Source organism: Hermetia illucens, chromosome 3 (assembly GCF_905115235.1).
Source record: "Hermetia illucens chromosome 3, iHerIll2.2.curated.20191125, whole genome shotgun sequence".
In the NCBI taxonomy this organism is placed as follows: domain Eukaryota; kingdom Metazoa; phylum Arthropoda; class Insecta; order Diptera; family Stratiomyidae; genus Hermetia; species Hermetia illucens.
Window position 1 is genome coordinate 65,539,589 of NC_051851.1, and position 16,852 is coordinate 65,556,440.

General features: G+C 42.1%; 1 protein-coding gene across 1 annotated transcript in view; it reads left to right on the forward strand.

Moving 5' to 3' along the window:
• LOC119653161 (cadherin-23) overlaps nt 1-16,852 on the forward strand; it is a 50,360-nt gene that overhangs the window by 897 nt on the left and 32,611 nt on the right. Inside the window, exons 2-6 of the mRNA XM_038057702.1 lie at nt 14,998-15,315; nt 15,378-15,529; nt 15,588-15,956; nt 16,028-16,363; nt 16,427-16,788. Coding sequence (XP_037913630.1) covers nt 15,111-15,315; nt 15,378-15,529; nt 15,588-15,956; nt 16,028-16,363; nt 16,427-16,788 — 1,424 coding nt within the window. The 5' untranslated portion in view covers nt 14,998-15,110. The remainder of the gene's footprint in view (nt 1-14,997; nt 15,316-15,377; nt 15,530-15,587; nt 15,957-16,027; nt 16,364-16,426; nt 16,789-16,852) is intronic.

The window sequence follows — 16,852 nt, forward strand, 5'->3', positions numbered from 1 at the left end:
TCCTTTTTTGGGCTAATGGAAAATAGAAATGTTGATCCATAGTAATGCTGATCAACTTGAATCTAGGCATACTTTTATTGGAGAACAGAGTCTTCTTGTTTTTTTTCAGCGTTTGTCCCATTCACAAGGGGGTCGACTAGCCGTGATCGGTTTCACTATTTGTTCCTATCAAAAGCCTGATCTAAATGGAATCGGGGGCCTTTCAAACCCCTATCCATCGTGTCAAGCCACCGTTGTTTCTACCGGCCTTTTGGTCGCTTACCATCGACTTCAATGTTCAGAAAAATCTTGACTAGTGATTTCTCGACAGTGCGAATTACATGAACATTCCATTGAAGACGCCTCTTTCGTAATTCTTTTACGGTCGGTGCAACTTCATATCGATCGCGGATATCCTCATTTTGTATGTGATCAAAACATGTCACGTCATTAGTCCAATACAACATCTTCGTCTCCATTATCGCAAGACGCTGTTCATTGTCTTTTATAGTCGGCCAACACTCAGAACCATAGAGAGCAATAGGACGGACGACATTGCGGTAAATTTTAAATTTGAGACGTTCGTTGATACGTCGACCACAAAGAACATCAGTTGTTGAACGTCACTTTTTCCAGATTGCACTAATGCGAGAAGCAACCTCAAAACGCAGTTCTCTATTAGGTGATAGCATTGACCCGCTCAGTTCTGGGCAGTGATTGTGCCTGTTCTATGGGGATGGGTTTTCAAAAATTCAGTTTTATTTAGATTCAATCTCAGACCGTTTCATGTTCCATGTTTGCCTAAGTTGCTCGTGATCATTTTTTCTGTTAAACGTTAGGAAAACATCATCTGCAGTGTATAGGGTGCTGGACGTTGGATGTCCCATGTGGCAGTGTCCATAACAAGAACGAAGAGGAGTGGTGAGAGGACACTTCCTTGGTGAACACCAACAGAGATACGTAGCGGTTTCCATACATGGGGCACAATTCGAACTTTACTTTTCGGATCGTGGTAGAGCAATTTAACTCAGCACATCAGTTCTTCTGGCACTAAGGGTTGTCTTAGAGTATAGCAGATTAGTTCGTGTGGAACATGGTCAAACGCTTTCTCTAGATATAGAAAGGCAATGTAAAGAGGGTGATGCTTCTCACGGTGTTGCTCCACAAGTAACCGCTAAACGTGTATTGTGTCAGTAGTTCCGCAGTTCTTGATAAATCCGGCTTGATTCACGGTTATTTCAACTATTTCGCGAATACGGTTGTCAAGAATGCGTTCAATGATCTTCACGGTATGGGAAAGTAACCGGATCGGACGGTAGTTTGAACATTCTGCTGGACTACTTTTCTTTTCCCATATTGAAACTATGGTACAGATGGAGTTCTACCTGGGGGTTGGGTTCCAGCTCTTCGCTTCCCAGTGCTCAGATGCGATGTAGTCAGGTCCTATTATTTTCCCCGATTTCATTCGTTTCTCGCCATCCCGAGCGTCGAGTTTATTTTGAAGATCCTTGTAACGGACCGCTCGGGTGACATCGACCGCTTTCTTTGCTTCCCAGTATTCTTATCAATTTGCCAATTGGTTGGTTTTATCGTCAAGAAACTTGTGGTGGAGGCGTTTCTTTCCACGGACCTTCATTTCAACATCGTCATTTCAAAGCCAAGTATCTCGGTTGATATACCGCTTACCTGGCTTGGTGAACCCAACCCAATTGCAGAGGCTGCTTTGTGGATCATGTCTTTAACTTGGCTCCACGATTTTTGTACATTCGCAATATTTGCAGTAGAAGGTCGCGGTTCAAATCACACTTGTAGCAAAGGGAAATCGCCACCGTTTAATGCGCGGCGGGCCAGTGTGTTACTCCCGTTGCATTATCTGTGGCTTGATTCGCAAGATGGCAATCAATGGCCGATGTTGAAGTGCAATGGTCTCAAAGGAAACGGCTTTGCAAACAGTGATGGTGGTAAAATGTCAGCAGTTGTCAGAACATAGTCGATTTGCGTTTTACTATTCCCACCATAAAATGTAGGAAGATGAAATAATCATTTCATGAACCATGTATTCATAAGGACATGGTCATGAGTGTTCGCAAAATCGATTATACCCATATGGTCGCCACCCTCATTGCGCGGTCCAAACCCTTCGCGCATGGCACCGGTTCCCGTAATGATATAGTTATCAGCAGGAACGTTGTATATGCATAGAGAAGTTTCCACAAGGCATCTTTACCTTCATCAGGTCGACCTGCAGTCCATGCGTCAAGCACCCTTACTCATTTCTCGACAGGACCGGGGCCAGTCCTGCCGCGTCGACTCAGATGGGCATCCTAGCAGGCTTGTTACTCGATCCGATCAGGTTATTTTTAACGACATTGGATGCATTTTCTTAGTTGGCCAGTCGCGGAACCTGTCGCCAAGCGGGATCAGGTAGGATTTTTCATAGTGGAATAACTGCAACTATACTCCCTGATCTCAGCATTTTATTTTTGTTTTACTGAGGATAATACAAAGTACGTTGCCTCAAACCCTCCTCCTTTACTTGGGCTGGGACCAGGGCTGAAAGAATGACATAATATATTATCTTATCAGTATAAAGGGCGGTTTAGATCTCTGTCATCCATACCCGTCAGGTTCTCCGTTTCACAAAATTGACGTATTGAGTTCTGCTAGAGTGGGATTTCATACATTATTTCTGAGTACATCCTAGTAGTATCGGTTACCTTCGCCCCTCAATCACAAATCCTTAAAAATCCAATATCCCTCTTTGGTAGTGTTTTGATGAGGCCCCCATGGACGTAACCAACAAGCCGAACCGGACGTGAATGGTGGGTCTTATTGAACTTGATTTACAACAAAGATCTGAAAGATATTCCCTTAAAGAAGATCTTTGCATTCTCGGGATATCTAACTGATCTTGTCGTTTTAATGCTGTGCACTCCTATGTGAACGATGTGAACTTCTTGATTTGATGTCTCTTTCACAGTCACAATTCTGCATGGCTTGAACCTGTTTAATGCGAATTTACTCGGGGCTTCTTTGAATTGATTCGCTACATTATGTTATTGACAGGAGGAGCATTGAACTCTCTAGTATGAAGTTCTATGCTGTAATCTACATTTCTGCTAAATTTTAAACTTCTACAATGAACTTAAGGGGGTACCCAGTAAATTTCCTAATTATGTATATATAATAACATACTATTATTAACTTTCTTTGAGCATCGGTATTTTCGGGATCTCTTTCTAATCTATTGGAGTCGGGAGTACCCAAAAAGCAAGACTGACGAAATTGTTGACCACCGGAAACCAGCGAAGAGACACAGCTCCACTGGAGTCCTGCTCAAGAGCCAGTACTAGAAGGCCGTACATATTCTGAACAACATTCTAAAATGAGGAGGAGGGAGGACTTAAACCTTATGGTGATCCTATACGACAAGATTGCCAGAAGACTGGTCGTTAAAAACGTGAGGATCTCCCCCAGCAGTCAACCTTTCCTGCTCGATAAATGGAAACTAGCTGGAGGCACTGATCGCGACCAATGTACAGCATGTATCCTATATAGGAAAAATTTGTAGAACGTGTACTTCGTCGGATTATATGCCTCACGACCGGTCAGTTCCACAGGAAGAACTAAAACATTTTCAAGAAGGCCAACCTGTTGATGGACTGCGATGCCTATAGAAAGTCTTTCTATGACTATGTTATTAACACAAATCTATTCATGTGTAACAAGAGCAGTGCACCAACTTTCCATTCACTCAGCATGGATAACTGTGAGGGTTGGAAAGAGTTCCGTGATATAATACTATTAACTGGCAGTGAGATTTTCGGCGTGAAGAACTGAAGATTGTCTCACCAGAGATACTTCTCAAATCACAGGTGGCTATTTTTCGGTCTAAATCTCGCTATATAGGCCCTCAATCCTTTCAAAGATCCCAAGACGGTCGACAGAGGGAACTTTGAACAAGTTATCAAGAATGAAATCTCGGGTGGGTAACTTCGGCACGACAGACGAGCTGGAGTCGAAAGTCAGGGTATTCGAAACCGCTATTAAGGTCTCGTGTCTTTCTAAATACAGCAAGAAGACATTGCCACTATAGTGCAATAAAGACTTCAGGTAGTTGACCAGAAAGGTGTTCAATATTTGCCACAGGCACAAATCTTGGCACCCATGCAAGGACTACCTAAGGAGTTGTTCGCCATTAAGACTACCAGGAAGCGGTCAGAAAATTCTTGGACGGAATGTTCTGGTACCCGGAGCTGGTAGTTCAGATGCATTTACCAGAGCTGCATTTCTTTCGGATACGTACCACACCCTTGGAGATACGTGCGATTTAATATTCTCCGGAAGGAATATACATATGATCCAATAAAGAAAATACTCAGAAGATGGTTAAAGTATTTGTATATATTTTACAAGATGATTCACTCACCAAGCTAATTCCTTGAAAGATGACTGTCGGAGTTGGACGTAACTATTTATACATTTTCCTTATGTTTACAATAGTTCTTATCTTAGTCGTACATTACAAGGATCATTGGTAACACAACATTCCAAAGGTCATTAATAACAACTCTTATCTTGTTATTTCAAAATTTCAAAATGTATAAGATAAGATATACTTAATCCGCGCATGAGTTTGTGAAGGACTTCCAACCAATCAGCTTCACTTCTTTCGTATTGAAGGCGCTAAAGAATGTCCAGGACATCTACTTAACGATAATTATGGAGAAAATGCTCTACTCCAAGTTTTAGCACCCCTGCTTAAAAGACAAATGCAAAGAAGCCGCTATTCACGAGGTAACTAGCACGATTGAGCGACCACTGCACTACAAGTAATATACCCCAGGTGCCACCTAAAGCCATTAAGGAAGCTCTTACTAGAATAGGGTTTAAGGGAAGCTTACATATTGGATAGTACCCATGTTAAGAACTAGGATAATCCAGCCTAATTTGAGAAATTGTCGGTCAAGTGGTTGTGAACAGAGGGTGGCGCCATCTGCCCAGTGCACCAGTTGATAGCGATAGCTGAAATTCTACACATAATGTTCAGCAGCGGAGTAAAGAGGGTAGAGTATGCCGACAACTTGGTGATATTGGTGTCAGAGATGTTATCCTTTGTTATGAATGAAGCCGTGGAGAGATTTTTGGCGTAGATATGACTATGGGATGCAAGATGCGGACTCGGCACAAATCCAACAAAAACGAAGCTGATATTATTCACTACCAGAACAACGGTACCCGAATTCTACGGCTTTGTGAACAAACATTGGTTTTTTTCTCCAACGCAAAGTATTTAGGTGTGATTCTGGATCCCAAGTTAAATTGTAGATTGAACATAGAACTAAGGGTTAAGAAAATGGGGTCTCCGGCGGAAGTGGCCGTGGTTTGTCCTACCCTAAGATATGGTTCCGTGAAGCGGTGGGAAATACTAAGCAACAATACCGTAGAACAAAGCTTAATATGATTCAAAGAACACCGTGTACTGGGGTTCTGCAGTCCTACCCAGTAGATGACCTCAATGTACTCTAGCATTTCCTCTCCTTGGGCCTCCATATTTAATACACTGTAGCGTACAGTGTCGTCAAACTACCTGAATCCGAATGTTGGGCAGTGAAGGGCTATGGTCAAAAAGATAACCTAGATAAACTATCTTGGGCGATCACAACGCCACACCCAAGACGAGTTTCACGAAGAATTTTGCTTGTGGAGTTTCTAACTAGGACAGAGTGGAGGATCGACGACTCGTTCTAAGGTTATGACACAGTTTTCTTCACCAATGGATCAGAGAGTGTCTGTGAAGTCGGTGCCGGGCTTTTCTCGAGCACACATAGCGTCGCCGAGCCGTTTCCCAAGATTTGACAGTTTATTCCAAGCGGCGCCACGTGCTAGCGATACTGCAAGCCTGTCGGTAGCTGGGGTGTGATGTGAACCCCAACATAGCGATTCTGACCGACAGCCAAACGGCCCATTAAGGGGGTCATCTCGTGTGAAGGCCTTTTTTCACTTTTTTTTAGAAATTTTTTGTGAAGAACTCGATATATTGTATATATATTTATTAATATCTGAAGCATGCGTAGCCCGATTACATAGTTCATTATTGAAGTACAGAGCAACTTATCCACCCATCTCCAAAAAAAAGGCGCTTTTCTGCTGCCATGCTAGAGCGCGTTCTGATCATCTTAAAGAAAAAATGTAAACGGTATTTTAACATGCGGACTTAACCACAGTCCACAAACTAGGATTATTGAAAAATTTTGAAAGCAAAATTTCTGGCACCTTTTTAAACTTTCTTTTTGTAAATTTTGGGTGTTTTTCAAGGCTTCTTAAATAAATAAAAAAACTGCCGAATGAATCGCAATTATCATAGTTTGCGGACCGTTCTGAATAAGTCGGGAAAATTTCAAGGAATTTCGTTGGATAGATTTTGGGCTATGGTGGAAGCAGATTTTCAACATGCAGTTTCGAGAAAAACGTATTTGAAAAATAGAATCTTCACTGCTATACCTAGTCCATGAACCTTAGGTGACATGTGAAGCTTTGGCTTCAATTCTTATGATTTTAGCGAAGTCATTCAAACGTCATTCGGACCTATAAATACGCGCGTTATTACGACCATCGACATAAACCTGGCATGTGATAATCTACCATGTGATGTGATGATGTGATAATCTACCCGTTTAAAATTGTAATTTCTGAACGACTCTGAATATCAAAAAATCGCTTCGCCCATACATTCTACACTATATCTAGATACAACTGATCATTGTCATCATCAACGGCGCTACAACCAGTATCGGGTCTAGGGCTACCTTAATAAGGAACTCCAGACATCCCGGTTTTGCGCCAAGGTCCACCAATTCGATATCCCTAAAAGTTCCCTGCGTCCTGACCTACGCCATCGCTCCATCTAAGGCAGGATCTGCCTCGTCTTCTTTTCCTACCATAGATTTTGCCCTTATAGACTTTCCGGATTAAAATACCCGTCCACCGTAACCTATTGAGCCGAATTTTATCCACAACTTGACGGTCATGGTATCGCTCATAGATTTCGTCCTTATGTAGACTACGGAATCGTCCATCCTCATGTAGGGGGCCAAAAATTCTTCGGAGGATTTTTCTCTAGAATGCGGCCTAGAGTTCACAATTCTTCTTGCTAAGAACCCAAGTTTCCGAGTAATACATTAGGACTGGCAAGATCATTGTCTTGTACAGTAAGAGCTTTGACCCTATGGTGAGACGTTTCGAGCGAAACAGTTTTTGTAAGCTGAAATAGGCTCTGTTGGCTGCTAACTACCGTGCGCGGATTTCATTGTCATAGCTGTTATCGGTGATTTCTGATCCTAGATAGGAGAAATTTTCAATGATCTCAAAGTTGTAGTCTCCTATCTTTATAGTTTTCGTTTAACCAGTGGTTTTTGATGTTGTCCGTTCTTTGCTTTTTGGCGCTGACGTTGCTACCATGTACTTCGTCTTGCCTTCATTTATGTGCAGTCCGAGATCTCGCACCGCCTGCTTGATCTGGATGAAGGTAGACTGTGCATCTCTCAGTCATTCTTCCCATGATGTCGATATCGTCAGCGTAGACCAGTAGTTAGGTGGACTTAAAGAGGATCGTACCCCTACAGATACAACTGATGCCAACAAAAAATCGATTCCTCGGATCCCACACAAGAGATGATCCCTTTAAGGTATTGTACTCAATGGCGGCATTCTCCAGGGTGGCGGGGTACTGTAGGGTCGCGCTGAACAGTCTGGACGGTGCCCTCAAAGTCGACCTTCTCTTGGTTCCCCGTCACGTGAACATAGAGGAGATAAACGGGGTGACGGAATTGTTAAGCGAGAGTGGGGTGAGCAGAGTCTGCGTCTTGCTGACAACCGTCAGGAGCGAAATTTACTCCCACTAATTGGTAACCGTTGACATCAAAAGGCGAAGGCCCATCATATACGCCAAGTTTGATTTAGCGCACCTATAAGAATCGCAAGACCTTTTGGGCCAGATGCGTCCAAATGCATACAACAAGAAGATGGTACCGCCAGACTCGGTATAACATACCCTGCAATTCGCATTACCGAGGCTGCGAAGTGGAGGGGGAGCACTCAGACATTTTGCTTGATACGAGATGTATTATGAGATCCAGATGTTATATGAAGGCATCCTCAGAATCTTCTTTCAGACTTTTATCTTGTGTAGTTTCTGGGCATGAGTCCGGTCTCATTTCAAATTGCTGCTTTTTGATATCCTCCACTTTGGAACTGATGTCAAATCTGAGACGTGTTTCGTAAAGTAATAATCTTTTTATTTGATATCTTATAAGGCTACATTGTTCGATAAATCCATCAAATTACATCTTTGTCGACAGTCACTTGGTGTGGAAAAAGAAGCAGGAATGTCATATCTAACCACAAACACAGTTTCCTGAACACTTCATATGCGCATATGAAGCAGATCACTTTAATTAACATAATGTGTTGACATTCGATAGTGAAAATTAAATACCACATACGCAACAAATTAGCAATATTGCGGTTTCTTCACAGATGATTATATTTTGAGTCCTAGTTTCAACGTTGTATATTTACACTTTCTATTTCTGGCCCCGAGAAAACGAAAGTTATTCAAGCATTTCCACCTGCAATTGCTATCGATCAACCCCATTTGCGAAAGCGGTTCAACTTCTTGGGGTTTATATCGAACCTTTCAACTGTTCCTGACTATTAACTTTCGATTTATGCAAAACTAACTATAATCGTATGTGTAATAGCGATATCTAACTTCGAAATTGTATTTGCCATGTTTTTTAAGACAAACTGGTGAAATTTTTAGAGCGTTAAAACTTAATTTTATTTGCAATTCACACTAGTCCGGGCCGTATGTAATAAGTTCCGTATTCTTAAGACGACCAGAGTGATATAAATCCACCTATAAGGAACTTCAACATGAAGCATAATCCCATTAAGTCCACTTAACCGCAGTGATCTTCTTCGGAATTGCGGTTAAATAAAAGCCTGAAATTGACCATTGTTCTCTGGACCTGTTCTTGTAGTACAACAGCCCCGGGCAAACTTGAATGAAATTCGGCTACGATACGGTACGCTTGGAACATTACGTGCATCCGGGAGGAATGTAGTTCGGGGTCATAAGTCACAGAGCCATATTGCCGTTTAATGGGCGTTTTATAACTCACGTAGTTTCCTAATTGTTGTTTAGTTGCGACACAACATAACAATAAACATCTGAGGATTTATAGCACTGGTTTGTTCGGATCTTTGGACTGAGCATATGGAAGTGTGTGTTGATTCATTAAGGGATATGCAGCACTTGAATTTATATTTCCTTTATGTCATTGAAGGGATATTGGCTTGTATGCTTCCCAGTTCCTAAAGGATATATTTATTTACTTTGGAGTTCACTAATTGTTTCTAGCGAAGAATTATCATATCCACCCTCCACACCTTCACGTTCCACATTTCCTATTCATCGCCAACGGGGTATCATTTAACATTATATTGAGTTCCGGTTGGAAGCCTCACTAGACTAACTATTACAGATCAAAGTGATGCCAGGTAGGAGATGTCATTCCATCTGTATCTCTCACTTCAAATTTCCAAGTGAGATTCCATTTACACCACGGCGAAAACATCGTTGAGCATAGCATGTACTACGTTGTTTAGTAATGCGTTTAGTAATACATGTGTGTTTACATATGTGAAAATTCGCACAGCGACTCTTGATAAGATTATCTATCAATCAACTCACACCTGACAGATGAAAGAGTATGGAATGCATTCGTCAACTGAATCACCTGCTAATTAGAGGAAGAAGCGACAGATTACCTAACTCAGTGAACTCCTCGGTTCGTCATGCCGGTTTGCTTTCGCTGTTACACCTGGCGGCTTCGTGGGTTGAAAGTCAACATGTTAACCCAAGCTGATAAAATATTGGTGAACACCTTAAATATGTGCCCGTACTTAAAACACATTTCAAGTAAAGCATGCATTCATCTGTATATATGTAGTATCTGAACGTAGGGCAGGAAGTAGATGAATTCCGAAAAGTGTACGCTTTGGCGCATTGAACTCGTAACTAATGTGCACTAAATATGAAGCAAAGTGCACACAATGGTTTCAACTCTTTCAATCTTTTTTTCTTGACACTTTCCAGTGCGATTTTGCCAGTATTCTCTCTGCCCTGATCTTGATGTGGTTTCGTGGTCCACCAATGCGGGGAAAAACTGTTGCAATCAGGCGTCGGTGGTAGAAACAGTAGGTCCGTGATTAGAAAGAAAAATTATTGCACACGCTTTGTGTGTGAAACAAGACCACAGGCACGCACAGATCGGATCATTGTAATATTATCTAACATTAACGTAATAGTTTTTCCGCAATTTGCTAATTCGCCTTGCACGGGAGGAAAATGCGATTGTGCTTAGTTTTCGATTTTCCATCGTTTCGTGCTTCTAAATGGTGCAACATTAGGCAGAGTATTTTCGAAACAGATATACATCTCTAAGTAGCCAATATGTGTTATCATACAAACTTTGGGTACTAGCGATCTTGTATCCTCCTTGTATCTGGCATGTATGGTGAAATCGAGATGAATAAAGAAGTTCTTAAAAGTTGAAGAGTTAAGCGCTAGATATTCCCAAGGTAGGATGACGACCATCAAAGTAACAGTGCTACCAATGCCTTAGATTATATTAAGATATTTCTGAGATTTAAAGAGATAGATAAGACAAAACTGAGTTGAAGGTTTTAAGATTTTTAAATAAATAATTCAAGGCAGACAATGAAAATTCATTTCGAAGTGGCCGGAAATAAAAATTTGAACAATGCGATAAACAGCAATAGATATTTCATAAATATTGTATAAACTATTGAAAATTTTCTGTTATTTTTAAGGAAATTTGAAAACACTTTTTCTACTTACGGGGCCCCTGATCCGTATGCAAAGATCTTTCTGCAATGTTAGTGAGGCGAGAATGGACTTTCTGCATTTGAAACTCTTAAAATGTATACTATCACCGAGCTCACAGAGCTTTGCTGCTGAAATGGGTCCAACCGCAATCACCATGAAATGCCCACAAGGGTACCAACCATAAATTACCGGGCCTAGAAAGCCATGGTCGTTCCATTGGTAGCAGCTAACCTCAGGTGAAGTTTCGTGAAAAGAGCCACTTCAGATGAATTTCTTGCAGACTCGGGTCTAGACACCATCCTCGAGTACGTGAAGACGACATTCCCCGCAGCAGATTTCGAAATCTTCTTGCTACAGAACCATAATCAATGCCTCGGATAAGGATGGACTTACCGGTATCGATTTTTGGCCATCATATCAAAAAACGGGTGGATTTTTGGAATGACAACCGTATTGGAGGCTCTCAGAAAGCTCGCTTTCTCCAACTTGAGCGAGAGTCACAGGCTGGAAATTCTGGCATTAAGGGGGTCATCCTGTGTGTCGAATTCATGGAATCGATTCTTTTCTTGGTATGAATTGAATCAAGATACAGTGTAATTTTTCGATGCGGTCGAAGGACAGCATAGGTCCCAGGACGAAACGTGGAATGGTACCCACGATGGAGTATAAAACATGGGAAACGCCTGCTGAACCAGCAGCTATACTACCAAACCCTATCTCCAAATCCACGTCGTGACCGCTGGCAGCTCTTTCTTAACGAAAAGCTGCGGACGAAGAAGGATGGAGGTGAGTCTTCCGCGCCTAAAACCGGGACAAATTGTACCAACTAGTCCTCCAGGTTCGGGGTTGGATAGGACTGACAACCCTGCACGGAAAACCAACGTTACGAAGCCACAGAAGGAGCCTCGGACAAGATGAAGTTTACAACGATGAACCAGGCAACGAAAACGGAATAACGATTTGCGCATTAAATCATGGAGCGTGTGCTCCCTGTATTGGAAATTCGTTGGACTGAAACCGGTTTCCTGGAGAAGAGCCACTACACCATATAATATAGCGGCCATCCAGGAAACCATGTGCTCGGAATAGGTTTCTTAGTCGGCCAAAAAATGAAATCTGCTCTTATCGGGTTTGAAAGGCTATGCACTCTGCGTTTGCGAGGCAAATTTAGAAATATAAGCCTCATAAACATTCACGCCCCTACAGTGAAGACTGCAAAGTCGAAAAAGGACAACTTCTACGAGACTATTGAGCGGACCCTCAAAACCTGTCCCAGGTATGATATGAAAATCATACTTGGAGATTTCAACAGTCAAGTAGGGACGAACTCCGTATTGAGACGATATATCGGCTCGTTAGCTTACATAAGGATACCAATGATAACGGACTTTGGATTACTCAGTTAGCAATATCGCACGCAACAGTTTTTGGAAGTACCTAGTTTGCGCGGAAAGCGGTCCACAAACATACGTGGGCCTAACCAGACGGGACCACTTTCAAACAAATTGATCACGCGCTGATCAAACGCCGCCACCTCTCAGCCTTGATGAATGTCAGAACATATAAGGAGGCCAATATAGACCCGGATGACTATCTCGTTGGCATAATGCTACGAGCTCGAATTACGACACCACCTACAATCCCCTCTGACAATCAGGTGAGAGTGAATACTGAAGCCATTCATAACACACATTCACAAACCTATAAAGGGAAATGAATGCCGCAATAACCGCAGTCAACAGAGGACCTGGAGCTGAAGCATCAACAAATGATCTTCACAATCACGTGAAGTACGTTATCATTGATGCGACAACAAAGACACTTGGCCCCAGCCGCAAAAAAGTCGGAACGGCTGGTATGACGATGAATGTAAGTTAGCAATGGAAGGGAAGAATGCCGCATACCGAGTAATGTTGCATTCTCAAAGAACACGGGCTCAGGCAGAGACTTATCACGAACTCCGGCTGGCGGAGGAGCGACTTCACAGACGAGAAAAGGAAGCCTGGGAGAATCAACAGGTTTGTGAACTAGAAAAGTACAGGGAGCAACCGCACCAGGCGCGCAAGTTTTACTAATAAGTCAGCAGGAGGAAGCCTTATGCAGCTCGATGCTCATCCCGTCGAGACAAAGAGGGAAATCTAATTTCCGACAAAATGGGCATATTGGGCGATGAGTTGAGTAATTTGATGAGCTACTGAACAACCAGAACATCGGCAAGTTGGAGGTCCCGTCAACTAAGGACGACGGACAAATACTGCCACTACCAAGTATAGGAGAAACAGTCCGTGCAATTCATCGGCTCAAAAATTGTAAGTCGCCAGGAATCGATGGAATTACAGCCGAATTGGTTCAATTTGGAGGCGACCAATTACAACAAGTGGTTCATCAACTTGTGCTCAAAGTATGGGACAACGAATCAATGCCTGACGATTGGCAATGAGGTATTATCTGTCTCATACATAAAAGGGGAGATATCACACAGTGCAGCAATTATAGGGGTATTACGTTGCTGAGAACCTTCTATAAGATATTTTCCGTTATCTTGTTAGGCCGGATGACTATCCGGCGGCATATGGGACTCCATATGCCCAGAATATCATTGACCCGTACTACAGAGGCTTCACTCCATTCAAATCAGCAACAGATCAGATTTTCTCTGTGCGGCAAGCGATGGAAAACTGTTGGAATATGGACACCAGTTGCACCATCTATTCAAACCACCTATGATAGCATAGCCAGGGTAAAACTATACACGGCTATGAGAGAATTCGGTATCCCAACGAAATTGATAAAACTGACTAGGCTGCCCCTGACCAATGTGCGAGGCCAGATAAAAACAGCAGGATCACCCTCAAGACCATTCGACATCAACAAGGGTCTACGAGAAGTGGACGCCCTATTATGCGTCCTCTTTAACCTGGCCCTCGAGAAAGTGATCCGTGGTGCTGAGGTAAATGCACTCAACTACTGGCCTATGCTGACGCTATCGACATCATCGGAAGAATGACCCGAGACGTTAAAACTGGCTTCATCCAGATCGAGCGCGAGATCTTGGGCTGCACAAAATATATGGTAGCAACGTTAGCACCGAAAACCAACCAACTAACAACATCAAACCGCACTGGTCAAACGGGAAGCTGACTTAAATAACCCAACGCGGGGGCAGATATGAATCCATAAACTCCCTGCATAAACTCCCTTAGGCAATGAGCTACATCTTCTACTAAAAGCTGTAGCTAGAGTGGTGTGCTCTATACTGGCTCCACACAGCGCCGGTTTGGCGAACTACACTGCACACCATATCCAAACGATTAGCCCGGTTTATTGGAGGATTGCAGGAGCGAGCAGTGGCTTTAAAACTGTCACAGATGAAACGGTCCCCGCAGTGGCCGGAATAACGCCTAGGATCATCATAGGTTTAAAGATACGAACTTGCTGAACTGTCCCAGCTCCGATGGTATTCCAAAGGATTCGGAACACGTCTTCAGCGATTGTCTAAGTTTCATTGAAGAAAGGAGAAGTTTAGACGAGACATTGCGGAAGATAATTGAATCGGCAAGTTGAACTGAAATGCAGTTAACCACAAAATTCTAAAAATGGAAAATTTTATCAATAAATAGTCGACTAATGTGTGGTTCGTATCCACTCAAGGAGATTATGCTCATCTAATCAGATGACTTTACGCTAAAACAGTGAGGAACAACTGGGCTGTTGACTGATCTAGGAAGAATGAGGAAAAAATTGAACTGTTTGTCCATTTAGAAGGCCAGTCTCTAACACGAATCTCGAAATCCTCACACCTAGATTTGACCGGTTCAGCTGTGCATTATTGGTTTTTTTGGGTTATTGCATCGGTCGCTTCTGCATAAGTAAATCTTACTTTCATGCAAAAATTGAATAAAAGGGTGCTCGGAGCTTAGAACTGGAGCGATAGCGCCTCCATGCAGGAATGACCCAAACACAAAAAAATACAAGTCATAGCTTTGAATAAAACAACATCGCTATTTTTTATGGGTGCCTTGGGATGAATTATACGAGCCTCTAATATGATATAAACTATAAAAAGTATACTCCTGATAAAAACCCACCTCTTTTAATTACAGTTCGAATTCGCAACCAAACTTTGGATCAAGCCACCGAAGATGATATTTGAAAGGCCCAAGAAAACTTAATTTAATTCGGAAGGATAAAGTTGCTAACGTGCCAAAGAAAAATAATGCTTGATAGATCCAAAAGTTTTGAGCTGGGCAAATACAAAACAGTTCGACTCAAACCTGGAAGTTTAAACTGTTTTCTTCATATTTTGCTCATCATAATTGTATCAACTACATCAGTCACCTGCAATCGGCCACCACGATTCCTTATTGATGGTCAATCTGAAATTGTTTTGAGATTGAGGGAGTCACCAGAGGCACCAGTAGGTAAGTTTCAAATCGGACAATCCGACAGCCGCCACAGATTTAATAAAGAAATTGAATTTCAGGCAAAATAATCTACAAATTGAAAGGCTTTGATCCGGATAATGATCTTCTAACATTTGGAGTTCAAAAATCTGTTGATTCGGATATAATTCGAATTGCAAACGCGGGAAATAACGAAGCTGATATTTACTTGGCGAAGGAGCTCGATCGAGAGGTAAATTTGGATAATTTGTTCCTGGTTATGTAATTAATCATGATTGTTAAACTTTCAGCTTAGAGACGAATATACGTTGGTCCTCACACTCACCGACAATAATTTCATAGTTACGCAAAGCTTCCTCCTTTTAGTCGAAGATATCAACGATAATGAACCCATTTTTAAGCCATATAACTCATCAATCGAGATCCCTGAAAACAGTCCACCAGGAGTAATAAGTACATTGGAAGCCACAGATCGCGATGAAGGAGCTTACGGGCAAGTCGTCTACTATCTACAGGATTTGGATGATGGTGATGAAGCTGAAACATTTTCCGTATCGACATATCAAGGAAAAGGAGTTATTCGATTAACTGGACCGTTAGATTATGAAAGGAAGAATCTATATCAGCTTCGTGTTTTGGCAGTGGATCGAGCAAACCAGGTAAACAACTCGTAGAATGCGCAGGGAAAATTTACTGTCGGAAGTGTTGTTACATTGCAATATCTATTTAGGGACCAATTAATACGGGCACAGCTGCTATTCTAGTCAAAGTCAAAGACATCGAAGACCAACCTCCTGAATTTGTTCAAGTTCAGCCAGTTACTCGCATAACAGAGGGAGCCAGTCCAGGAGCAGAAGTTCTCCGCGTGCGTGCAATTGACGGCGATCGAGGGGTTAATAATAAAATTAAGTATTCGATGGAGAGCAATGGAAATGATTTGTTCGCCATCGATGAAGACACTGGAGCGATTTATACAACGAAAACCCTGGACCGAGAGGATACTAGCAATCAAATTAATGGGGCATACATACTAACCATCCTCGCCGTTGAAGTAACAAATACGAAGGTATCCAATCCTCTAGTGAACCTTTAATCTTTGAAAAATTTTAATTTGATCCTTATCCTGTAGCCTGTATCATATGCAAAAACCGAGGTGACAATCATTGTCACTGATATCAACGACGAGACGCCGACCTTTCGGGAGCCCTTCTATCGATGTGAAGTCAACGAAAATGCTCAGATAAATACACCACTTACTTTCCTAGGACAATTGCGAAATGAAGTATTTGATTACGATGTGGGCAACAATGGAACCTTTGAATTATTTCTGGAACCTGAGAACGATATATTCGAAATCACCCCCAAACGGGCGGTGAATGAAGCCAACTTTTTAATTCGTGTTAAGAACCCCAAAATGCTAGATTTTGAATATATTTCAGAAATGAATTTGACGATAATTGCAAAGGAAATTACACAACCTGCTAAATGGAGGTATTGACTTCGTAGAGCTTTTGTTGTGTTAGATTTTAAACCTCGCTCTTTTGTTTTTTTTCAG